Source organism: Melozone crissalis, unplaced genomic scaffold (assembly GCF_028551555.1).
Source record: "Melozone crissalis strain CALT ecotype California unplaced genomic scaffold, PUWL_Pcris_2 ptg000057l_1, whole genome shotgun sequence".
NCBI classification, from domain to species: domain Eukaryota; kingdom Metazoa; phylum Chordata; class Aves; order Passeriformes; family Passerellidae; genus Melozone; species Melozone crissalis.
This window is the reverse complement of record NW_026535835.1, coordinates 1,014,418-1,039,897: the sequence shown is the minus strand read 5'-3', so window position 1 is coordinate 1,039,897 and position 25,480 is coordinate 1,014,418. Positions and strand designations below refer to the sequence as shown.

General features: G+C 49.7%; 1 protein-coding gene across 1 annotated transcript; it reads left to right on the top strand.

Moving 5' to 3' along the window:
* The first annotated feature begins 525 nt into the window (after positions 1-525).
* On the top strand, positions 526-19,779 carry LOC128944116 (eosinophil peroxidase-like). Its single transcript, XM_054287234.1, has 13 exons — positions 526-602; positions 1,784-1,877; positions 2,936-3,111; positions 5,004-5,124; positions 7,314-7,443; positions 8,479-8,685; positions 9,868-10,183; positions 12,175-12,335; positions 13,744-13,990; positions 14,402-14,572; positions 16,557-16,794; positions 18,378-18,592; positions 19,751-19,779. Exons 1-13 carry the CDS (start codon positions 530-532, stop codon positions 19,777-19,779), a joined length of 2,178 nt encoding a protein of 725 aa, XP_054143209.1. The 5' UTR covers positions 526-529.
* Positions 19,780-25,480: the final 5,701 nt, after the last annotated feature.

Here is a 25,480-nt window from a genome sequence, read left to right as displayed (position 1 = left end):
CATTCTAAATATTGAAGTGTTATTTCCTCCAAATTTTTGGTGTAACTTTTAATATGAATATCCTCAATCCCAGGCTAATCAGGAATAAAGAGAATACAGTCCTTATATGTTTTTATGTGACATTGTATGTGGCATGACTACTTGCAAGGAGGACTCTTGGAATCTAAAGGCAGAGAAGCAGCGGTGTAGAGGACCTGCTGTGCTATCCTGGCTCTTTCCTCTTCCCCAGCAGCTCTCCCTTGCACCCTCTGGGTGCTGTGCTGGCAGCAGGTTCTGGTCCCTTTGTGGTGCCCCCGAGGTCCCAAGCAGCACATTCCCAGTTCCCAGCAGTGCTGGCATCCCTGGGACAGGAGGCTGCTCCTTTTCCACATGGCACTGACAGAGCTCTGGGGCAGTGCACTCCCTCCTAGAAGCGTTGCATTGGGCAAGGGATGCTCCATGAGCTCCTGTGCCACCCTCCACCTTGGCACGGACCTTCCTGATGCATCCATATGTTCTTGGTCGTCTTCACCTACATTTCTTTGCAGGAATGAAGGCAGAAACCTTCCTGGGGCTGCTGGTGATCCTCAGCCTGTTCCAGGCATCTGTATCCTCTTCCTACGGTATTGTCCTTCCCTCAGGGTTTGCAGATCAGGGGATTTTCTGAGGGGGAAAGATCAGGCTGTGTCTGGAATAGACTGTCATTCAGCAGCACAGCCCTGAAAAGGTGCCAGAAGGGGCACAGTTTGTACCTCCTGTGCCTCGTTCAGGGTTTTACCAGTCCAGATTCTGCCTGATTCCTTGAAATCAGGTAAAGGAGATCAGTTCCCAGCACTTGTCCATGCCCATGGAACCAGGATCTCCCTCCCTGTGCCAGCACCTGAGAGGCTGCCAGGGCCTGTGGAGTGTAGGGATGGGGCATTTACTCTCCCTCTTCCAGCCCTGAATCACTGCTCCAAAATATATGGAGACCTCCATCTGTTAATTTACAATGTCAAATCCTTATGAAAAGCACATGCCTGGCTTTTCATTTGCCTCAAATGGTGGTCCAGGCAGTAATTTTTCTCATCAGGATTGTCCAAGAGGTGAGCTCTGGGCTGATCTGGGAAGGTATTTAAAAGAAACTGGAGAGATTTGGGAGATGTTTATCCCTTTCTACTATTTTCTGAAGTTTTCCTCTTTCCCAGAAGCTGTAGGAAAGTGCTGTCACTCAGAGAAGCCCTTGGGGCCTGTCCCCTTCCTTTCTGTGACCCACAGCCAGCAGATGAGAGATGAAATTCATTTTGGGAGCTCCGGCAGGGCAGGAAGGGGAGTAGTGAAAATGGCAGGAGGTTGCAGGAAGGACTGGGGAAAGATGTGGGGTGTTTCCCTGCTCATAGAATCAGAGAATCCCAGCATGGTTTGGGTTGGAAGGGAGCTCAGAGTTCATCCCATTCCCTCCTGCCATGGGCAGGGACACTTTTCACTATTCCAGGCTGCTCCAAGCCCCATCCAGGCACTGCCAGGGGTTGGGACAGCCACAGCTGCTCTGGGCACCCTGTTCAATGCTCTGCTGGGGAAGGGCAGCACAGATGGTGCCTGCACCTCTCACTGTTTGGGGCTGTTTGAAGCCTCCACGGATGGAGGGATTCTCTTCATGCCCAGGAGAGACTCTCAAACTCCCCTGAGGGATACGTTTACATGCAGATCTCTGGAGAGCGAGCAGCATTGCCTCCAGCGCTGCTGTGTGTAATTCCCCGGTGCAGGAGGCGCAGGGATGCTCCTGCCGGCACCCTCACCTCTGCTCCTCCCTGTCCCTGCCCAGATGTGCCGCTGCAGCTGTCGGACACGGCCCTGCTCAGCAGCGTGGCTGAGGCCCGGCACCTGGTGGATGCTGCCTACAGGCGCACACGGGAGCGGTAAGAGCCGGGCTGGGGTGGCGCGTCCCTGTCCCCTGTCCCCTATCCCCTGTCCCCTATCCCCTGTCCCCTGTCCCTGTCCCATCCCTGTCCCAGTCCCCTGTCCCTGTCCCTGCCCTCTCCTGCAGCTTCCCCTGCCTCTCCTGCTCCCCGCAGCCCAGCGACAGTGGGGTGGGGAGCCCTGGGAGCACAGTGGGTTCTCATCCAGCTTTTGGCTGCTCACCCTGATTTTACAGCAGTCTGTCAGGTCACTGGGAATGTGACCCCCTCTGTCTCGGTTTTCAAAGAATTGCAGAATCCTGGACGGTTTGGGTTGGAGGAGATCTTAAAGCTCATCTCTTTCCAGCCCCAGCCATGGGCAGGGACACCTCCCACTATCTCAGGGTGCTCCAAGCCCCATCCAGCCTGGTCTTGGACACTTCCAGCTCCTCTTGGCACCCTGTGCCAGGGCCTCCCCATCTTCACAGCGGCACCTGATGGTATTGCTGGGCTCTGTTGCACCCCTCAGGGCTCTCAGTTGAGACCATAACAGGCTCCTGCATATTTCCAGTGATTCCCTCCAAGGGATGCAGCAAACAGCTGGGTGCTGCAGTGAGGACATTTTGTGGGGCTCCCAGCCATGCTTTGGGAGTGTCCAGCTTCCTACCAGCCCATACCTGTTGTCTGCCAGCAGCCACATTCTGAATCCCCTCCCTGGCTTGGGGACTCCTCCAGCTGAGAGGAAGCTCCAGCAGCCTTAGGACAGGGCGGCCTGGAGACATTTGAGGCCTCCAGACAGTGAGAGATATTGATGATGTGGATAACAGCTGAGGGGGGTTTGGTGCCTCATGGGTGTCATTTGCCTTCTGGCAGGTGGAGCTGGGCAGTTTCAGGAGCTCCCTCCCTTCCTGCAGGTCTCTCTGCTGCTCTGTGGAGGGTGCCAGGAGCAGCCCTGGCCTCTCACAGTGACTCTCCCCAACAGCTCAGACTTAGGACATGCTGTGCCTGATGCTCAGGTGTGCAACTGCAGCATCCCTGCCCCTGCTCCGTTTCAGATTTTGGTTTCCTGTCCCTTGCAGCATAAAGAAGAGCCTGCAGAACAATGCCTTGACCCCAGCAGAGCTCCTGAGATATTTCAAGCAGCCCGTGGGAGGGACACGAGAGGCTGTCCGGGCAGCAGATTACCTGCAGACCACCCTGAGCCTGCTCAAAGAGAGAATGCAAGGGGCTGTGAGGGGGGACTTCAACGTTACAGGTAGGATCCCCCTCTGCTGGGAGGAAGGCAGAGGAGGAAGACACAGGGCTTGGTCCCTGGGGCTTGGGAGGAGTGAAGGAAAGGGGGTTGTGGTGAGCTGTGACAAATCTTTCCCGTGTGGCTGCACTGAAGCAAAGCTGAGTTATTTTTCTGTGCTCTTTTTTCATTTTAAATATTATTTGGAGGTTTTTCAGTTAGTGAAAGTGTTTTGTGCACTTCCCTGGTTCCTTCTGCTGTGTGGAGGTTCAAGTTCCAATTGGTCAAAGCCTGGAAGGCTTTGGTGGATATTCTGCTGCTTGAGCAGGGAATGAGCAACCCAGAGATGGCTCCCAGCAGCTTGGCCCCAAGGAGGGCAGTTCTTCAGCCAGACCTCAGACAGCACTGCAGTCACATCTCAGACACAACACTGTCCAAATAGAGAATGGGGAGATGTGAGAGGACATTTCAGCGTGTATCTGGAGGAGCAACATCCTCTGTGAGATGGAGTCAGGCAAGGCCAGGCTGCTGAGAGGAGGCAGATCAGGGTCAGTGAAAGGAGCAGCTCAGGGACACACACGGAGGACTCCTGCCATATACATATGGGGATTATGGAATGGTTTGGATGGGAAGGGACCTTGAAGCCCATTCAGTGCCACCCCTGCCATGGGTAGGGACACCTTCCACTGTTCCAGACTGCTCCAAGCCTCATCTAGCCTGGCCTCAAACACTTTACCAACGTTACAGTAAAGCACTGGCAGGATAGGGCACATCATGGGGTGCCCTGGCTTTGCTCTGGGACAGGATGGGTTGGAAGGTGATGGCAGAACTGGCTGTGCAAAGCTCCAGCCTCTCCATCCAGGACTGATGCTCCAGTGCCACTACAGAGCCCTGCCAGGGCCCCCTGGCTGCCGCCTCTCACCCACCTGCCCAGTGGCTTTTTAAACCATGCTGTGACCCAGACTGTTGGTGGCAGCAGTGACCAGGAAACCTCAAAGCGCTGGGACATGGAGTGAGCAGCAAAAGCCAAGAAGGAGCATCTTCCCTGGGAGAGCTGAGGGTGAGCCTGGAGAAGAGAAAGCTCTGGGGAGATATCAGAGCCCCTTCCTAAAAAGGCTTATAAAAAAGAGGGAGGGACTTTTTACACGGGTAGATAGTGACAGGAAAAGAGGGAATGGTTTTAAAATAAGAAAGGAGAGATTTGGATTATGTCAGGAAGAAATTGCTGGCTGAGAGTGTGCTGAGGCCTTGGCACAGGCTGTCCAGAGAAGCTGTGGCTGCCTCTTGGAAGTGTCCGAGGCCAGGCTGCAGCAACTTGGGAAGGTGTCCCTATCCTTCCCAAGGGAAGGGAGTTGGAGCAAGATGGTCTTTAAGGTCTCTCCAACCCAAACCATTCCATAATTCTGTGATTCTGTAAGACCTTTCTTGTTAAACTCTGCCACTTAACTTCCCTACAAAGGGAAATGTGCACAGCAAAACACAATGCCCTCGGTGAGCCCAGCCACAGGACGGTTCTTTTCCAGGCAGCTCCGAGTAGGTGACTCACACTGGGAGCTGCTTCCAAGGGGAAAAACTTGTAACAGCCCCTAGGATAGCTGTGACTGCATTTTATGGGGGATAGAAAGGGAGAGGAGAGGAGAGGAGAGCCAATACTAGAAAACCATTCTGCTGCTGCATGAGCCTAACATGTGATTACACATAAGATCTGACCATAGCTTTGCTGGGTTTGATGCATTCCAAACCAGTAAAAGCATCTGCTGCTCAAAGAACATCCTTGGCATGTCTTCGAGCAGGAAGAGTTAAACGGCAGCACACTGTGGTTGTGCAGATGGTGCTAGGCACAGGTACTAGGTACAGGAAAACCTTTGCAGGGCCGGTGTTCCTGCATGGATTTTTTCTCCCTTATTCCTTGCCAGACTTGCTGACTCCAGCTCAGGTGGAGGTGATTTTCAAGGCCACTGGATGTGACCAGCAGGATAAGAAAATAAATTGTGCATCTTCTGGCTACAGAACCATTACTGGAGAGTGCAACAACAGGTGAGGGGCTGTGTCAGCAGGAGGATGGATGGATGGATGGATGGATGGATGGATGGGACAGGAGGAGAAGAAATGGACTCAATTGCACCAGGGGAGGCTCAGGTTGGACATCAAGGGGAATTTCTTCCTGGAAAGGGTGGTCAGGTATTAGAATTGCTCAGGGGGCTGGTGGAGTCCCCATTCCTGGAGGTGTCCAAGGAAGGACTGCATGTGGCACTCAGTGATCTGGGCTGGTGGTTAACCTAAATTTTTCTATAGATGGATGTCAGGCATCCTCCATAAGTAGAAGTAGACGCTCTTCTCCAGGGAAGATTCACACAGGCACCTTGTTTTGGAGTTTCACACTCTAGTATTTCCTAGTAATGTGTGGAGCTGTTAATTCCAGTCCTGTTGGGAAGGTTCCTGGTGTTGTACCTGAACCAGCTCTTTGCCAAAACAGGAGGAGCTCCGTGTTGGGGACAGACTCTTTGTCTAGCCCTGCCCCTAGGCAGGGTCTCCAAGGGTTTCCTGACCTAAATCCACACTGGGCATAATCCAGCCATCTCTTTGCTCCACTCTGTGTGGGAGGAAATCTGGGCATATAGGCTGGGAGAGCACCTCCTATGGCTGGAATGGGAATGTGGGAGACATGGGAAATTGCTGAGCATGGGGTGTTTGACAGGGACAGTTCAGAAACATTCCCTGTAAAAACAGAGCTGGGAAGCTCCTGGAAGCAGCTGAGGCAGAGGAAGGAGCTCAGCCAGCTCTGCCTGCTCCAGGGTGCTTTAGCCTTCAGGGGATTGTATAAGAACAAAGGAGAGACCTTCCTGCCTCCTTCCACTTCAGGGGGGGGAATAAGGATGGGTCCATTACACCTGATCCAGACCTGAAGGCCTGGGGAAAGTGGGCTCAGCTGTGCTCTGTTTCTCCACTGCCTGGGGCAGTGCTATACCCCCTGTGGGTGAGAGGCCACCACAGAACACACTTTGGACATGCACTCCAAAGAAGGTACGTTACTACTCTGATTAAGGATTTAATGGTGTGTTTGTCCTGGTTTAGAGAAAATTTGGGAGAGAACCTCCAAAGGGGTTCCTCTAGAAAGCAGATTCAAGCTGCCCCTCCCCTTAATTTAACAGGCAAAGCATTCACCAGCACAAAAAAAAAAAAAAAAAAAAAAAAAAAAAAAAAAAAAAACAAACCAAAAAAACAATATTAAACAATAGAACCCCTTGCTGCTCCAAAAGAGATGACAAACTGAGAAAGTCCCTCCCCGGGTTGCAGCTCAGCTCACTCAGGCTCTGGTCAGTGCTGGAAATGTCGCAGGCCAGGCCCGGCCTAGTGGGCCTCAGGTGGAGCTGCCGGTGCTCCCCTCGGTGTTCAGGCCAGAGCAGGTTTGAACAGCTCCAAAGAAAAAGAAAAACTACAGATCAGAGAACTTCTCTGCCTCAGCTAGCTAAAAACTGACTAAAAAGCAGTTGTGCCAGTGTCTCTCTGTGCTGCAGACAACAGTCCAGGAGCAGGAATGTGGAGGAGCGAGTGCAGTGTCTGAAAACAAACTGCTGCTGCTTCTCTCCCCACCACTTCGCTCTCAGAACCAATCTGAAAGGTGCAAAACTTATTTCTGGGCTAAACAGGTTAATGGGGACACGAGCATCATAAAGTCACTCTAGGACATCTAATCAAACAACAATCATAGAGTTACAGAATTGTTTGCATTGGAAGTGATTTTGAAAAGGTTTAAAGGTCATCTAGTTCAACCCCCTGCAATGGGCAGGGACTCTTCATTAATGACCTTTAAAAAATCACCCAGCACAATAACCTCACAGTCTAAACCCCCCAATTTATGTTCAAGACCATAGGTAATTCCATTCAAAGGCTCCTCCCCTTTTCCATGGTGTTCAGCTTCCAACTTTGTTTTCCAGCCACAGTCCGAGGGCCTTTTTTCAGGCTGGATGACATCAGGGGCACCTGAGTTCTTGCCTGGGAGAAACTGAGAGTTGGAGCAGATTATTAAAGGTCTTTTCCAACCTAAACAATTCTATGATTGTTGTTGTTGTTGTTATTAATCCTGAGGTTTACTGATAGCAACAAACCTACAGAGCTGCAGCAGTTCCCCAACCATGGTGTGCTCCCATTCCAAGGTCCATGTTTCTCCATATCCAAAAGCTCTTGGCTCCAACTGTTTGCTGTTTTTCCATTGCCTCTGACAGGAGGAACCCATCCCTAGGAGCTTCCAACAGAGCCCTGGCCAGGTGGCTGCCAGCGGAATATGAGGATGGCGTGTCGGTGCCTCGCGGGTGGACGGAAGGAAAACGTTTCTCTGGGTTCCCCCTTCCACTGGTAAAGTTTGTAACAGTCTCAGAACACAGTGTCAGACATAGGGATTGTCAGTTCTAGGACAGAGTGCAGGCATCAAAGTGCTCATCCACTACCTGGAATTGTGGATCAGGTGAGAGGGGCTTAGATTCACCAGCTGCAGGGTGATGGTCTGAGGATATCCAGGCGGATCTATTAGGAATGCTTTCTAAGTCCCATGTCTTCAGGAAAAGCAAAGGAAAATTAATCTGATTGCTGCAGAATCACAGGAGGAATACAAAATTACACAATATGTTCTTTTAAATTGAGTGCATTTAAGCCAAATTATTTTACTTACATTTTTTTATTTGGTCTGTGGCAGTTGTTTCTGAAAAGCAATTATGCCAGAGGATAAAGTGAGCCAGGGAATCCCCAGAACAAAAAATGTGTGACCAGAAATGCTATGTGGGGGTCCCTGTGTGGGTGAAGTGCAGGGGTTGTGGCTCTCATGGCACCTGGATGTGAGCAGGGACACTGTAAGGTGGCTTTTGGTCACTTGAGCTTGGTGCAACAGCTCTGATGAGGAGGAGCTGGGGTTGTGTTCATGGATTTCTTGTACTTCCTAACCTCCTTCCACAGCACTGTGTCCACTTTTTCTGCAGTAATACATGGAGGTGGGAGAACTGTGATTGCTGAGTAAGGGATGAGAAGGGAGGAGGACTTCAAGATAATTTTCAGAAATTCCCTGGGGCTGTTTTTTCTACACTTCTATTAAAAAAAAAATATATATTTTAAAATTTGTTTTGTCTCCCTTTCCCAGGCCTGCTTAGCTATTGCCCCAATTCCATCAAGGGACAGTCTTGGCCTGGAGGTTCAGAATCCTGCCTAGAGCCAGAACAGCACTGTGCTCAGCGAAGGGCACTTGGTGATCATGACACCTTCCTGCACAGACAAATTTGGGGTTTTTTGTCTGCAAAGCACAAGAAGTGCCCTGGGAATTTTTGCTGCTGACCCCGTAGCTGGGTGCACCCATTCACACACGTCATTTCCCACCACTGTGTTCTGCCTCCACCCCTGCAGGTCCGACAAGTGTCCAACGAGATTGTCCGCTTCCCCCCAGAGCTGCTGCGGATGGACCAGCAGAGATCCCTCATGTTCATGCAGTGGGGCCAGTTTATTGACCACGACCTGGATTTCAGCCCAGAAACCCCAGCCAGAGTCCCCTTCAGTGGTGGGACAGACTGTGACACCAGCTGTGCCAAGGAGCCTCCCTGCTTTCCCATCCAGGTACAGGCAGCCTCCTTCTTCCAGGGGAGGAAGGGAGAGGGAATCTGCTTTCCAACCAGATGTTGGTGGCTCTCACGCTCCTTGGCCATGGAGGAATATCCTCCCAGAACAGGCCAAGGAGGTCAGAGCACTCTGTGTGGTGGCAGTGCTGTGTTCCAGGGGCAGGCCCTGGGTTCAGGCACAGGCACAGACTTGCCAGGTTTCCAGGCATTTGGCCATCTCCCTCAGCAAGGTGGATTTTCTTTGGAGCTGTTGTGCAAAGGTAGCACAGTTGATGCCAGGAAAACAGGAAATGTCACAGACAGACACTGGGGAGTGTCAACACCCCAGAAAATCCACGGGGCTTCAGTGTTCTTTGCACAGGACAAGGGAGTGCTGAGATCTCCCAGCAGTGCCTGTGGCATTATCAGAAGTCACATCCTGGTCCCTGCTCCAGCAGATCACAGAAGCATTGGGGTTGGAAAAGCCCTCCAGGATCATCCAGTCCAAGCTGTGCCTCACCCCCACCTTGTCCCCAGCCCAGAGCACCGAGTGCCACCTCCAGCCCTTCCTTGGGCACCTCCAGGGATGGGCACTCCAGACCTCCCTGGGCAGCCCCTGGCAGTGCTGAGCCCCCTTTCCATGGGGAAATTCCTGCTGCTGTCCCCCCTGAGCTGCCCTGGCCCAGCCTGAGGCCGTTCCCTCTGCTCCTGTCCCTGTTCCCCCGGCTGTCCCCTCCTGTCAGGAGCTGTGCAGAGCCACAAGGGCCCCCTGAGCCTCCTTTTCACCAAACCCTGTCCATGTCCCTCCTGCAGCCCTGCTCTCCCACCTTTAAAGTTCTGCTACAGCTCTGGCTTCTACATGTCCTCCTAATTCCTCTGAATGAAAACTGTGATGGGATGGAACATCACTGAGTGTTTCCCTGACATACATTTGAGAGTGCTGGAAGGAGGGGTCACAAATACTGGATGACAATTCTGTGTGGTGTAGATAGGGAGATAAGAAAACTGAGCGTTAAAGATGCAATCCAATATACTTATTTTCAGGGGAAAGTCTTTAGGAATCCATAGGACTTTAGGCTCCAGGCTGTTTGGGACTTGGGCTCCTAAAGCAGCCTCTCTGCTGTCAATCTGACCCTTATGCCCTGTGAGAGGGCTCCTGCCTGGCTCCATCTCCATGAATTTTCCTTTTCTCCATCTGCAGATCCCACCCAACGACCCCCGGATCACCAACAGGAGGGATTGCCTCCCTTTCTTCCGCTCGGCGGCGGCCTGCCCGCGGGCCCGGGCGGTGCGGGAGCAGATCAACGCCCTCACCTCCTTCCTGGACGGCAGTGTCGTGTACGGCAGCGAGCCCGCCCTGGCCGAGCGGCTGCGGGACCGCGGCAGCCAGAGCGGCCTCCTGGCTGTGAACCGCAACTTCACCGACAGGGGCAGGGCCTACATGCCCTTCGGCCCCATGAGGAAGGAGCCCTGCCTCAAGGCCAGCGGGCCGGCTCGGATCCCTTGTTTTCTTGCAGGTGAGTTGGGTGCTTGCACCCCAAACCTGGAATCTAGAGCAGGCAATTCCACCATCTCCAGCTCACTTCTTCAGTTGTTTGTTTTTCTTATTTAAATAGAAAATGGAATGGAGCAAATCATGAAAGACTGGGACAGGCTGTGCTAGGTAGGAGGAAGGTCTTCACCCTCTGCAAGTCTTGTTTGTGAGGATAAACCTGGAGTGAAGGCGTCTCATCCATGCTCAGCAGCTGTGGTGCAGGGCCCAGAGTGCCCAAGCAGGCACAGCAATGGCAGCCTGGCCTGGAGGCAATGGTTGGTCTGTCCTTGTCCTTCCATGGCTGTCTCCATCCCACCAGGATGGGAACAGATGTGCAACTACTGTACTGGACCACAGCAGGAAACATTTGCATGTCCCTGCTGCACTTTGAGAGGAGCTCGGATCCCAGCTGGAATGAGGATGAGGCCAATACCTGACCAAGATGGCCTTTTAAGGTGTGTTCCCACCACTGTGAAGGCTGAGGGAGTATTGGAGCACTTTCCACAAGCCTGTGGGACCCCAGAGAGGGATGCTTCTCATATACCTCATGAATTAGTGTCTCCATGGCCTATTTCTTTTGGAGAGCAGGACTTCTCAACTGACTCTTGCTGGCTCTGGCCACACCAGGATGCTTGTGGCAGTGCTGGAGAAAGCTTCAGGGCACAACAGGTCTCATCAGCTGTGGAGTTGCTTTCTATTCCCTTGGCCCCTTTCATATCTGGCCAAAGTTCCTCTGAACATCCCCATGGTCCTTGGAATCCATCAGATCTCTCCTTTAAAGATCATGGTGTTTCACTCTCCCTCCAGGCTCCCACAGCATTCCACCTGTCCCACACGTTGTTCCATGCGTTCACCTGGTCTCCCAGTTCTGTGCAGGTCTCTCCTTGGTGAGAGCCATGCAGGACCTGTGGCCAAAGGCAGGTGCTCAGTGAGAAGCAGAGTGGGCAGGAGCATCAGATAATTCCCAGGAGGGGCTTCTGGCCCCTGCAGACTCTCAGCAAGGAGCAGTTCCTGTTCCGTGGCTGGAACAGACCCATCAGTTCTTTTATGGGAAAGTTTATCAGTTCAGGCTGTATCAGAAGCGCCTTTGAAAATTCAGTGTCTTATTTGTGACTTTTCCGGTCCCTGAGAACTGGGCGAGTTTTACACGAGCAGTTGCCTCCCAGGGCTCAACGTTTCCTCCCAGAGCTCTGTTGGAAGCTCTGTCTGGATGCATTCTGCTCAGGGAAACCTCACAGTGCTGCATTTGTTCCTCCTTCCGCAGTCCCTCACAGGCAGCCTTTGAGAGTGGATGAAAAGGGCTCTGTGCCAAGTGCAGGAGCAAATGCCTCCATTTGCTGTGGGACAAGGGGACTAAATGTGACATGTTTACTTTTCTCTGAGTGCTTGCCAATGCTCTCATCACCTGCTTGCTCTTGCATTTCCTGCCCCAGATGTTTGAAGAAGGATTTGATATTTTATTGTGATGCTGTTTGTTTTTTATTCCTCCAAGTTGACTCATTTTGCTTTTCCTTTTACTCCCCAGAGAGCCTGTTTGTGACTTTCACCTTGCTTTGGCGACAGTTTCAGCTGGTTTGAAGGAGACCTGCTGAGTTTCAGAGCTTCCTTGGCCATCTTGACTTCCCTTTGCCCATTTGCATTTCTCTCTCGAGCCGTGAGACCAAACATCTCTGATATGGGAGCCTGGAGAACACCTACTTGTATTTAACTTTTTAAGTTAATGCTCCCAGCCCTTCACTGAAACTTTCCCCAGCTCTCTGTTATTCTCAGCACAGCCAGGACAACACCTGGCTTTTGTTGCCTCAGCAGAAATTCAGCTTTTGTCTGGTGCTGTCTGATCCTCGGTTTCCCTCTCCTCCTCTGTGTTTCTTACCCACTTTCTTCACAACACAAATATTGAGACATCTAAAAATTCCTCTGTGTGTGCTTCCCAATGTGACTTTCCCGCTCCAGTGTCATGTGTGCCCCTCCCAGGTGACACCCGTGCCAGTGAGATGCTGGAGCTGGCCTGCATGCACACGCTCTTTGTGCGGGAGCACAACCGCCTGGCTGGAAAGCTGAGGAGCCTCAACCCCCACTGGAATGATGAGAAGCTCTACCAGGAGGCACGAAAGATCCTGGGAGCCATGATCCAGGTACCAGCCATCATCCCACCTGTCCTGGCTCTGCCCGCAGTCTCACAGGGTTCACGTGTTAGATTTTGCTCGTGCAGGGTGGCCAAAGGGTGCAGGATTCAGGGGTGAGAGGACCAAATTCTTTCCTCCAGCCCCTTTTGACCAAAGCAAAATCACACAGAGATACCTGAAATGACAAGCACAGAGGGGGCCCCTGAATGTTTTATGTACCTCTACTGTTAAATTTACAAAGTGCTTGATGAGGTTTTTAATGGCACATTTTTGTTTGAGGAACAGACAGAAAAGTCAGAGGAAAAGCTTTTCTAACCGCTGTTTTGTACCTGAAAAAAACGGTCCTGGAAATTTGGATTAAAATTCCTCAGGTTGTGAATCCCTTCCTCTCGATGATTCCCTGCCTATGGGAATGATCTTAAAGGTCCTTTCCAATCCAGATCATTCTGGGATTCTATGAAGAAGCCCCATGTGCTGGTGGAGCCAATCATGGTGTCTCCTTGGGACAGGGTTGCACCCTTTGACCACCCCACACAATCTTGACTAGCTTGACACACTACTCCAGACTTGACCCTGAATGGGATCCTGGGGTCACACAAGCACCTCTGTGCTTGGGAGAGCCCTCCCAAAGTCCCTTGTCCAGCCTCCAGTTTCAAGCAGGAATGGCCTCAAAGCCAGATGAGGTTTTACAGCTGGCAAGAAAGCCTGGATCCTATGAGAGAAAGGGACATGGGGTTTCAAAGGCACTGCACCTCCTTTGAAGCCTGTCTTCTGAGCTGGTTTAACAAAAATAAAAAACAGGAATATCAAAATGTTTATGTTTAAATGCTGCCCATTTAAATATTATTGTATTGTTGAAAAAACATGTTGGGCAAGGCAAACATTCAAAGGATTGTCCAAAAAGCATCATCTCCATCATTGTGTTTACATCAATGGTTCCATCTTCATGCAGTATTCAGACAATTAGTCCATTTTCTCCTACTGACACAGAATTTGATTTTTCTTTTTTAAATTATATTGTGCTGCCTCCTCAATATCCCAGAGAGACAAGAGAGCACGACTGGAAATCTCTGCTGTGGGAGGACTCAGGGAGCTGCCTGTGGGTGGTGCTACCCCCGTTATCTGCCAATGTTATCTTTGCTATCTGAGGCACGAAGGGTGCAGTTCTGCCTGCCTGATGGGAGTGGTGTGGTTACAAGGAGCCAATATTGGGAGGATTTGGCAGGCTTTTATCTTCACAAAATCACAGAACCAATTAGATTAGAAAAGACTTCTGAGATCATTGAGTCCAACCTATTATTATGTTGCTCTGACCTGCCAGAGTGCTGTGACAGAGGGAACATGAAAATCATCTTTGCTTCCACAGAAACTGATGGCCAAGACATTAACAGTTCACCCTTTCCTTGTTTCCCCCTAGATCATAACTTACAGGGACTACCTGCCTCTCCTGTTGGGATCCAAGTTCCACAGGCTCATTCCTCGCTACCGGGGCTACAATGAGTCTGTGGATCCTCGGATATCCAATGTCTTCACCTTGGCTTTTCGCTTTGCTCATGCCTCAATCCCTCCAACTGTTGGCCGCCTAGATGAATATTACAGACCCATAACTCCTGAAATTCAGCTCAGAACCTCCTTCTTTGCTGTTTGGAGAATCATTCAAGAAGGTAAATCCTTTTCTGCAGTGTGGGTTTATTTCATTTGTCTTTTTTGCCTTCTCTGGATGAACTTCTGCTTCAGCCAAATTTAAAAGTGTTTTGTGTTCAATGTATTAACACAAAACACTACCAGCCAGAGTTGTCCCAACAGAGCTGTCCCCTGTAGATGAGGGCAGCCCATCATGTTCCAAAGTGGTCTGATCACTTCATTGCTGTGGCCTTGAAGAACATTATTCAAAGTATTTTCTTCTTAATCCTTTAAAGTGCAGGGAAACTGATTCTCATGTAGTAGCTTATAATTAAATATGAGCTGTGCTCCCCTCTCTGGGGCCTCTTAGCCACACACTGTCCTCCCTGCACTGCTCACATGTCCCTGCTTCAGGTGGAATTGATCCCAGTTTCCCTGTGCCACCTCTGCAGGTGGGATTGATCCCTATCTCCGGAGCCTCATGGCCAACCAGGCCAAGCTGATGACGCAGCAGCAGATGGTGGTGGGCGAGCTCCGGGACCGGCTCTTTGAGCAGGTCGAGAGGATTGGGTTTGATTTAGCTGCACTCAACATGCAGCGCAGCCGAGATCATGGCCTTCCAGGTAAGTCAGCTGTGGGAGCAGAGCTTACAAAGAAAAACAAATGGAAATCAGGCATTTTTGTGATTAAACATTGAGAAGCTTCTCCAACCCATGCTTGGCTGAAATCACTCAGGAGTTGGATTCAGTAATCCTTATGTATCTCTCCCAGTGCAGGATATTCAGTGATTCTATGATGCTCTTTCCCAAACTTTTTCCTTGTTTCTGAACCACCACAGGTAAGTGGGTGGAGGTTGAGCACTGAAGGCAAAGCCTGGCTGAACCTGCATGAGAGACATGGAGGCAGAACATAGCTCATTGCACAGACCAGAGCTTGGTGTTCAGTGATTGACGTGTTTCTATTGTCCAAGTGAAAAAAATGGTAAAATAATTCTGCAACAAGTTTTCAGGAGTGGAATTAGGGCTGTAAGTCCCCTGTGACTTCTCTGCAACCATCTGTAGGGTCCAGCCCAGCCACGCATGACTGGATGAGCAGTTTCCAATATGTAAAGAAAATCTCTTCATAATTTCTTTACTAAATCTGTGTCCCAGAGGAAAAAAAAAACAACTAAGCATGGTCAGAACCACTCTCAGGGCTCTTCAAGGTGCAAAACCAGTGTAATGGCATTGCAAGATGGTCTTGAGAAATAGATTGTTGATAGCACTTCAGAGCTGGCTCCTTAGTGGGTCCTTACACAACAGTGTCATTATGCTGAGGTAAGAGCCCAGAGCTGCTGTGTAAGCAACATCCTGAGAGATGCAATAGGGCTCCTGTTTGAAACTGGGATGAAAACTGAGCTGGATCCATGGGTTTTAAGCCCAGTCAGAGGCTTTGCAGTACATCCAGAGGCATCATCAGCTCACAGGATTGCTCTGCCTTGGCCACAACATAAGGTTGTGATTTTTCCATGCTTTATTGAGAAACACCATCATGCAGACCTGATCAGAACCACAAATCCTGGGTTTCCAGACCTGACATGGTGGGAGTGACATGTGTTTCTAGTGAATTTGGGCTTAGCTTTAGGTCTCAACCCACCTATGAGCTCTGCACCCCTTTATATTAGACATCCACGAAGGTGGTGATGGCATAGCAAGGTCAAAATCCCTCCCTAATTAATTTTCTGATTGAGCAAATTCTCAGTGTCCTGGAATTGTTTGATAGTAGTGTCATCTAGGCACCATATGCTGTGCCTTTTGCTCCCAATGCTCCATGATTTTTAGACATAAGACAGTAGGTTTGGAATGGATATCAGGAAAAATTTTTCCTGTCAGGTTGGTGAGACCCTGGCACAGGTTGCCCAGAGAAGCTGTGGGAGCTCCAATCCTGCAAGTGCTCAAGGCCAGGCTGAACAGGGCTTGGAGCCACCTGGGATAGTGGAAGGTGTCCCTGCTCATGGCAGTGGGTGGAATGAGATGAACTTTATTATCCCTTCCAATCCAAATTGTTCCGTGATTCCATGACATCCTGCTTACAGCAGAGGTGTTTGCTGCAGCATCATCTCATCTCCTCCACCAAGATGCAGAATTATGCACCACTTGTGGCACAGTGGATTTTTGGCTGTTTACAGTCCAGAAAAAATAGTCCGACTGGCAAAGTCTGGTGGCTGAAGTAACTTGGGCTGTGTGGAGTGGGTGGCTTGTCCTCATGGCTGGACAGGGACGAGCTGTGGAGAAGGACTTGGTCATTCTCCTGTTGTACAGAGAGAGGGGCCATCAAAATTTGTCCAGGTTCTCTTTCAGTGAAGTCAGCATCAGTTGCATCCCTGCTGAGTGGAGGTGGATGGTGGTGGTACAGCTCCCACCTGCAAATATGTGGCACTCCAAAAACAGGCAGGGGGAGCTGGCTCTGGAGGAGTGGGAAGGCAGTAGCTTTAACAGAAATATAGAAAAATGTTTTAAACATTTTGGTGCTTTACTGGTGTCCCAGTTTTGAGAAGGAGAGGGAAAAATCTTTTCGGGGAGGTAGTGCATCACTGCTCTATCTGCTCTGACATTCAACTGCTTGCAGGTTACAAGTCCTGGAGAAAATTCTGTGGGCTCTCACAGCCCTCTGGAGTGGAGTCACTCGGGCACGTGTTGAGGAATCAGAACCTGGCAAGGAAATTCCTGAAGCTCTATGGGACACCAAAGAATATTGACATCTGGATTGGGGCCCTTGCAGAGCCCTTTGTGAAAGGAGGCCGGGTGGGGCCTCTCATGGCCTGTCTCATTGGCACCCAGTTCAGGAACATTCGTGATGGGGACAGGTGAGAGGAGAGCTGGGTGTCCCAACCCCAGAGCACAGGGAGGCTGGAGTTTATGCAGATTTCTTCACACAGATCTGAAAACTACTCCGGTTGTTTGTTGCTTATTTTTTAATACTCCTTCAAAAGTTTCATTCTTTTTGTAGTCATGTTCTTATTCCCTGTCGGATGGTTGTGGTCCTGGGCTGAGATCCCTTCCCAGCAAAGTGCTATCTCACTATTTCTTCTTCCCTCCCCCAGTTCTGAACTGGAACCCTCAGCTCTGATACGTGGCAGTGTTTGATCTTTGCTTGTGATGGATGTGGTGGGTTGGGGTTTTCTTGTCAGCCAAAATCACTTCTGCAGTGCTGAGGTTTCAACACACCTGAGCTCCTCCTCCTCCTCCTTGAGGTTGCTCAGGGGCTTCAGGTGCAGCAGTGAGTTACATTCCCCATTTTATGCTGGAATTCTGAAGCAAGATCCCTGTACCTGCCAGCAATATTGCCTGAAAATGGGATCACAACCCATGTTTCTGGGAAACACTTCTGCTGAGAAAGACTTAGTACAAGCTGAAACTCCAGGATGAGGAACTTAGGGTCAGTCTGTTGCACATCTAGAAATCCTGTTCTTATGGCTGGAAACAAACCCTTTTCTAAAAAATTGAATAATTACAGGGCTTGTTCCAACATGACACTCATTTGGCTGTGGCCACAGCCTGTGTACAGTCTGTGCAAACTTTCCTATTTGAAAGAGGGTACCTGTGCCTCATCTGAGGACAATTAATTAAATTGCAGCTTTGTTACCTGTCCATGGCCAAAAGAAAAGCAAGGTAATTGTGGGAATCTTAAAATCAGAGGGTTTTGGGAAAGCTGCAAAAGGCAGACCTCAGAGACAGCAGAACTGTGATTGGAGCTAAGCAGTAGTCATAGGATTTGTCTACTAGGATTTTCTATATCGCAGAAAAATTATATGAGAAGTAGAAAAGTAAGGACAAATAGAACAATGGTCTGTGTATTAACGCTTGAATAGAATAACTCATTAAGCTACAGCAAAGTACATCTAGCCAGATGTTAGGAAGTTCTAACCTTAATAATGGAGCTCTGTGCATTGTCTCTTAAGGCTTACAAGCAGGTCTTTTATTCGAAAGAAGCGAGCATTGTTTTAACCACAGGTACATGTGTTTATAGCGATTGGATAGAACTGCTGTCAATCTGCTTTTGCTTTGTGTGATTGGTCAAAAAACTTCTAAAGTAAGTTGTAACCTTAAGTTCTTTGTCTGCTGCTGGCATCTTCCCATTGTCATCACCATGTAATGAGACTGATGCTAGAAAATACAACAGCTTGAGATGCCGTCCCCAGCAGTCCCATCCTGTTTGTGATTTGTGCTCAGACCCCGGCCGACGATAAATGGAGCATCAAACTCATGACCTTCAGGTTGTGAGACTGACAATTATCCAATTGTCGAGTCAGGGCTCTTGATTTAAATAATATAAATTCAAATTTGTTCTTGGCAGAAGAAATTAGTGTTAATGGGAATTAATATTGTGGAGTCATCAGTGTGAAGAAGGCAGAAGGCAAAAATCTGTTGTGTCTTCTTTCTCCTTCAGGTTTTGGTGGCAGAACCCCGGAGTTTTCACTCCTTGCCAGCGCCGTTCACTGGCCAAAATCTCCTTGTCACGAATAATATGTGACAATACCCACATCACTAAAGTATCAAGGAATATCTTCCAGGCTAACAGATACCCCCATGGCTTTGTGAGCTGCAGTCAGATCCCAAAGCTGGACCTCAGACCCTGGAAGTCAAAGAGCACCGAGGAGCAAGGTACGATCTGCAAACCGCAGCAGGTCATGCCTGCAGACACCTGTGAAAGCCAGACCCTGTGGTTTAAAACTGAGCTCCCTAACATGGAGCTGGACCTGTGTGCCAGGCACAGCTTTAGATGCTCCAGTTCACTAGGTGTACTTAGAGTGGCTCCTACAAAATGCAGATTTTCTGGCAGAGCAAGCCAAGTGCCCTATTCTGAGATTTTTTTTCTAACAAGGAAAGGCTGAGGGAGCTGGGGCTGCTCAGGCTGGAGAGGAGCCCCAGCTGAGAGGGGCCCTCAGGCCTGGCTGTCCCTGTGTGCAGGGAGGGGCAGAGCAGGGCCCAGGCTCTGCTCCAGGCCCAGCAGCGGCACCAGAGCCACGGGCAGGGCCTGAGCCCAGCACTGCCCCTGCCCAGGAGGCACAACTTGTGCCCTGGGCAGTGCCCAGCCCTGAGCAGGCTGCCCAGGGAGGGGCTGGAGTCTCCCTCAGCACTGGGGATCCTGCAGAGCCCTGTGCACACAATGCTGTGCCCTGTGCTCTGGGATGGCCCTGCCTGAGCACGGAGGTGCCACCAGGGACCCTCTGGGACCCCGCCCAGCCTGAACCGTTCTGGAATTCTGGGACTTTTTTCTGATTAATAGACTTTCCATTTAGTTCTTCACTAGTGATGCCAGGGTTTACTCCATGGGAAACAATGCCCACACTGGGAAGGGTGCTCTGTCTGTCTGTCTGTCAGTCAAGATGCTGTTTGTCAGCACATCCTTGTAAGGCCAAAAGCAACTCAGCATTTGAAAATGAATTCCCAGTCTATAGAAGGGCTTCTGGTTTTGATCTCTGCTTGTACAGTTGTCACCTATTTTTACACTATTTCTCTTACGTGCCTTTAAGATTTGTGAAATTCTTAAGATCTAACTTCTTCCAAAATGCTCCCTGAAATCCCTGGGAAGTAGATGTAGGGAAGAGTGGCTCTCCCTGGAGAAGTGCAAGCTGTTCCTGTGTATTTTCCAAGCAAAACATCCTTGCTTTCCCCTGACAGTCAGGTCCTGCCACACTCTCATAATACCAAATTTTGATCCCTCCTTTCCAGCCTAAACTGTGGAAACAAATTCCACAAGGTATCAGGGAGATATGGCAGGTTCTTATCTATTAACACAATGCTTTTTATCTCCTCTAGAAAAAGATTCTGGTGACTTTAAATGCTGAATGCTGAGGATTTCCCAGATGTCCAGACTTGGGAAGCTGCTGAGGTGGATTATTAATTTTTACTGTGTTTATGCTTTCACTGCCTGCAATGTTTGGGCACAGTTCTGTCATTTGCTCAGCTTGATTTGCATGAAGCCTGAAGTGGGATGCAGCCCAGGAATAAAAGAACTTAGTGAAGGGATATCCCAGATCTGTGAAATCACTCAGTATCACAAAGCCAAGTGAAATGAGTTGTCCAGAGGCTGATCCCAAGTCACACCAGCTGCTGGCTTAGGCCATGGAACCACACAATGCTTCACCAAGATTTACCATCAAACATGTTTTCGACCTTTCTTTTAAAATTTTCAACCCCCAAAGACAGATCAAGGCATTGGAACAACAGTAGATTTTTTGTTCTCCAATTTTTTTGTTTGAAAGAAATAAATTCATCAGTTTTCAGAGAAAATGTACTAATGGTAGGATGCCTCTGACAGAAGAAGAAATAGCTGTCCTGCACCCCAAACACACTGTCCTAAAATCCCCTGTGTCAGGTTTTGCTCCAATATGGAAGGAAGAAATTTGCCATATGGGTGAGAGTTTTCTCACTATTATTTCTCATAGTCCAGAATGCCCAAAACATCCTCTGATGTGACAGAAACCTGTGACAAATTATTCCTGAGGCCTGGCATGAGCCAGAGTGACTCAGCACTGGCCTGTACAGCTGGCAAAGATAAAAACAATCTGAACATACAAGAAAGTAGTAACTATTCTGATTTCAATCCAGCTTTTTGCCTTTTCCTGAAAGGGATCAAACCCACTTTCTCCTTCCTCTGTAATCTGCTATATTCCTAGTTTTGCTTAATAAATTGCAATTTTGGGCTGAGGCCAAAATGTTCTTTACATTTCATAAAAGGTGCAGCAACCATACGTGAGTGGGGGATGGTGGTAGGTTTTCTGTGGGAATATTGGGAAAGGGCAGTTCCAGAAGCTGTGTGTTGTTCATGAAAGAAGGTATTTCTTGCTGAAGCCTCTGACCCCAACTCCTGTGTGAAAGTCAGCACTGATGGGTGGGAGGTACTGGCTGGGGTGTCCCAGTGTCTCCAGCTCTGGTTTGCCATCCTGGTTGTCTAATTGTGGCATAGCTGTGTGTCTGCTCAGCCCACCTGGGACAGAGTATCATTCAATACCTGTCAAATTCAGCAGTTCCCCTCTGGGGCAGGATGTGACTGGCTCAAAAGCACCTGCAGCCCCTCTGTGTGCACTGAGCACAGACAGATGATTTTTTCTTTCTAGCCAAGCTGAAATTTGGACAATTTGACTTATTTATCAACTTGATCAAAGATATACAATGCTGGTACAGCAACATGGGGACTGTACCAGACACAGGGTGCCTGGCATGTGGAGCTCCTGAGGTGGGGGCTACCTCCTGCAGGAGCTGGGATGGGATGGTTTGCCTTGATCAACCTCTGCTGCTGGTTTCAGGACGGCATCTCTCCCTCCCAGCTCTGCTGAGGCCTCATTCACTTTCTTTCTCACCAGCAGCCTCCCCCAGCTGGATGTCCGTCCCAAGTTCATCCTGTCAGGTCCTTCTCCCAGTGCCAACTACATTATTCCTCAGTGGATGCCCGCCAAGGTGGTCAGTGGGGTGCAGAGACAGGCTGAGAAAGCTGGATCTGCTCAGTCTGAAGAATGAGAGGGGGAGTGATTTATGTCTCTCTAAGGAGTAGCTGTGAAGGGGCTCACAGGGAAAGGACAAGAGGTAACAGATGCAGGTTACACCAAAGGAAGTAACCTTCAGACAAAGACAAACATTATTCCCTGTGATAGTGATGTGATGCAGACACAGGGATGAGAGAAATCTTGGGATCTCCAATCTTGGGTACTCTTCCAAAGTATCTAGGCCTTGAGCAAACTCCCTGGATTTTCAGTTAACCCTGCTGTGAGTAGCTGGTTGACCTGCAAACCTCCTGATGTCCTTCTCCATGATTTACAGTCCTTCCTGTGATTTACAGTGGTAAACTGTTGTACTTCCTAGCCAGAGTTCACCTGGCTGGGCTCCAAGCTATCCTATGTATGCAAGTCCTGCAGCCCAGGCTGTTCCATGCTGTTGCATTCTTTTCTGTCAGACCTGTCTTGATACCACAGAAATCTTGATGAGCCAGAACACCTTTTCTTGTAAAACCTCTTCTCTTGTCATTACAAGCACTTCCAGCCATGCCTTTGCTCATAAATTGGTCTCTGAAGGGAATCTGTGCCTTGTAAAACTGAGGGTTATATGGATTCGTTGTGGAGCTGCAGCCAGAGCATCCTAAGCAGTTTCCTCAGTCTTGATGACCTTTGTCTAATATCTTTACCCTGGAATCCCTCTGAAGGTTTTAGTATCAACCTTAATGCCTCTAAGTGAGGAGTAAGGAATGAATTCCCTTTGACCTGTTCACACTTTGGAGGCTGCTGTCCTTGGCCAGACCAAACACTGCCCTTTGATAACTTATCATAGAAACATGGAATATTCTGAGTTGCAAAGTCCAACTTCTGGCTCTGCACAGACTCCTGTGCCAGAGAGCATTGCCCTGGAGCTCTGGCAGCCTTGGGGCCATGTCCATTCCCTGAGGAGCCTGTTCAGTGCCCCAGCACCCTCTGGGGGAAGAACCTTTCCTGATATCCAGCTAAAGCCCCCAACACAGCTCCAGCTGTTCCCTTGGGTCCTGGCCTTGGTTACCAGACACAAGAGGTTGGTGTCTGCCCCTCTGCTTGTTCCAGTCTGTTTCAGAGTAGGTATTTATGCCAGCAATTTTCAGTGGGAATCACTCCCATTTCAAAATCCAGTCCTCATATTTTGTGTTGGACCCATTGCTTTGCATTTGGAAGTCATTGTGATCTTCAGCTTCACCAACTCCTCTGTCTCATACATTCATGTGCTGACAACAGTCCATCCTCTTCTGAGCCTTCATATGGTGAACAAGACAATTTTCTTGGCCTTTTCCCACCACATTTTCCCAAAAAGGATCACTTTCCCTGCCTCCCCTCTCTCTTCTGGCCAATGTGTGGCTGAGCAGATCTGGGGAGCGGGAGAGTCATTAAAATTCAGTGACAAAAGCTCACGCCGTGAGCAAGTCCCTCATCTCCCTATCTGAGATTCACTTAAATTAAGCCAGGTCCTGGAAAAGGTGCAAAGACCCAGGGCAGAAAGGAGTCAGCTGGGCATGGACACACTTGGTCTGGAGACTAGGATCTTCGTTGGAGCTGCAGTTTCTGAAAACACCTTGCAGGTTAGGCTAGAGCTGACTTCTTCTGAAATGGGAGCAGGATGGATCCAGGTGCTGGGGATCCTTGCAACAGGAGAAAATTACAGCTGCAGACTTTGCTATCTGTGGGTTTGGAGCCTGAATGTTGTGTTAGATCTGAGCTGCGTGTCTGTCCATGGTGAATTGGGAACGTCCTTGGCTTTCTCCGTGCTCATCAGAGACAATTACCAGCTGTTGGAATCAAAAACCTCCTTACTCTGCACAGCTCCTGACAGGAGGGGGGAGCCAGGGGGAATTTGGGCTCTGCTCCCAGGGAACAGGGACAGGAGCAGAGGGAACGGCCTCAGGCTGGGCCAGGGCAGCTCAGGGGGGACAGCAGCAGGAATTTCCCCATGGAAAGGGGGCTCAGCACTGGCACAGCTGCACAGGGAGGTTTGGAGTCCCCATCCCTGGAGGTGCCCAGGGAAGGGCTGGAGGTGGCACTCGGTGCTCTGGGCTGGGGACAAGGTGGGGATCAGGCACACGGTGGGTTCAGTGATCTTGGAGGTATTTTCCAACCTCAGTGTTCCTGTGAAGTCATTGAAAATTGCTGACAGTGACTTAAAATAAACCTTTTCAGTGGTCTGTGAGCTGTTGTGAACTTGCAGACTTCCTTGTACCTGACATTATGGGTGGGTTTCTATGTGCAGAGTTGTGTCAAAGGTTTCTTCTACAGCAGGAGCCTCACAACAGCACCCTGCTTTGGAAACCACTGCCATTAGTGCAAGACAGCCATTCCACTCCTTTCACTGGCATTACATTTTAGGAACCTCTTTCTGGTAGGTCAGGATGAACCAGTTGTGCATCAAATCAACCTCCTCCCAGTTGCAAAAGGCCACAGTTTTGTGCAGATGAGATACAGGAAAGGTTGACAGACATAGAAAGGGAACTGTTTTCTGGATCAAACCTTGGAGAAGCTGAAAGAAGCCATGGTTTTTCTCTAAGCACTGGCTCCCCCAGGGACCTGGTCTCTCCAAGCACCAGTTCAGAGGGTCCCAGTGTGCACACATGGGGCTCTTGTAGTGTCCATGTGCTGGTGCAGGGACAGTTCAGAGGCTGTGGAGAAGCTCTTTGCTTTGGCTGCCTCTCCTGTGGTTGCAGGGAAGCCTTGGGAGAGCTGAGAGGAGAGGCTGCAGTCACCTCTCTTCAGTTTTCCAATGAAAATCAGGAGAAGAAGGGTCCATGGCTAAGACAGAGGAACAGGGAGCACAGGCAATGTCTTTCTATATTATTATGTCTTTCCTCAGTTTCTTCAGGAAATATCACTGAGTCTTGCCCATTTTACTGATGTGAAGGATTTGACTTTGTTTTTTCGGTTTTAGGCGATGGTCATTGTGGTTTTATGGGTCCTTGGGCTATTCCCTTTTGAGAATCTGCAGCTCTCAGACCTGGCTGGAATTGAGAATTATTGCTCCTTTCAAGTGCCAGCTCCTAGAGCAAAGCCTGGTGTGCAGATGATAAATCATGAAACATTTGTTTTTCAGCCCAGTCATTCTGGCTATTGCAAAGTTCCTTTTCATGCAGTTGTTTTAGGAGATGAAATGCAGTTGGAGCTGTCCCAGGTTATACCTGTATTTTCCTGATTTACTCCTTGCTTATGCAGATGCTGTCTGAACATGCATCTGCCTCTTGTCAGGAAAACATTGGGAGTCACTGCTCTTGCTTTTTTTTTTCTCTAGACTTGTGGCACTTTTCCCACTTTTCCCACTGTGCATGTGGAATGTCCAGCTGCTCAGTTTGGTCCCTCCAGTGCCTAGATGCATAGAGCAGGGTCTGACTGCTCAGATGACTGTTTTTCTCCCCTGAAAATACTGATTTCTGATTTCCTGGACACCTTGCAGCCATCTTGCTTGGTGAAGACCAATGTTTGCACAAAGTGAGACAGCCTGGAGTCATAGAATCATGGAATCATGGAACAGTTTGGGCTGGAATGGACTTAAATATCATCTAGTTCCACCCATGCCATGGGCAGGGACACCTTCCACTATCCTCCACTATCCCGGGTTGCTCCTTGCCCCAACCTGGTCTTTGACATTTCCAGAGATGAGGCGGCCACAGCTTCTCTGGGCAGGGTTTGTGCTGTCCAATACATCCTGCTCTTCCCCACTAAAGATTTTCTTACAATTCCTCCGGGTTTCTATTCCCAGAGCCCCCTGAAGGGGCTCTCCAAGCGCTGCCAGCCCCTGCACACAGACAGCTTTGCTGGTGTGTTTGCCCTGTTGCCGTCCAGCCCTCCCGGAGCTCTTGCAGTGCAGTTGCTAAACCAGCTTCCCACGGTGAGTGCAGAGAGCACAGCCTGGCTGTGCCTCACTCCCAAACCTCATTCCAGCTTTGCACCACCCACACACAGCTGATGGAGGGAGTCTCACCTCTGCTCTACATCACCAGCTGCTTGTGACTCATTCACTGCTCTGCTCAACACGCTCTGGGCTGGAAGG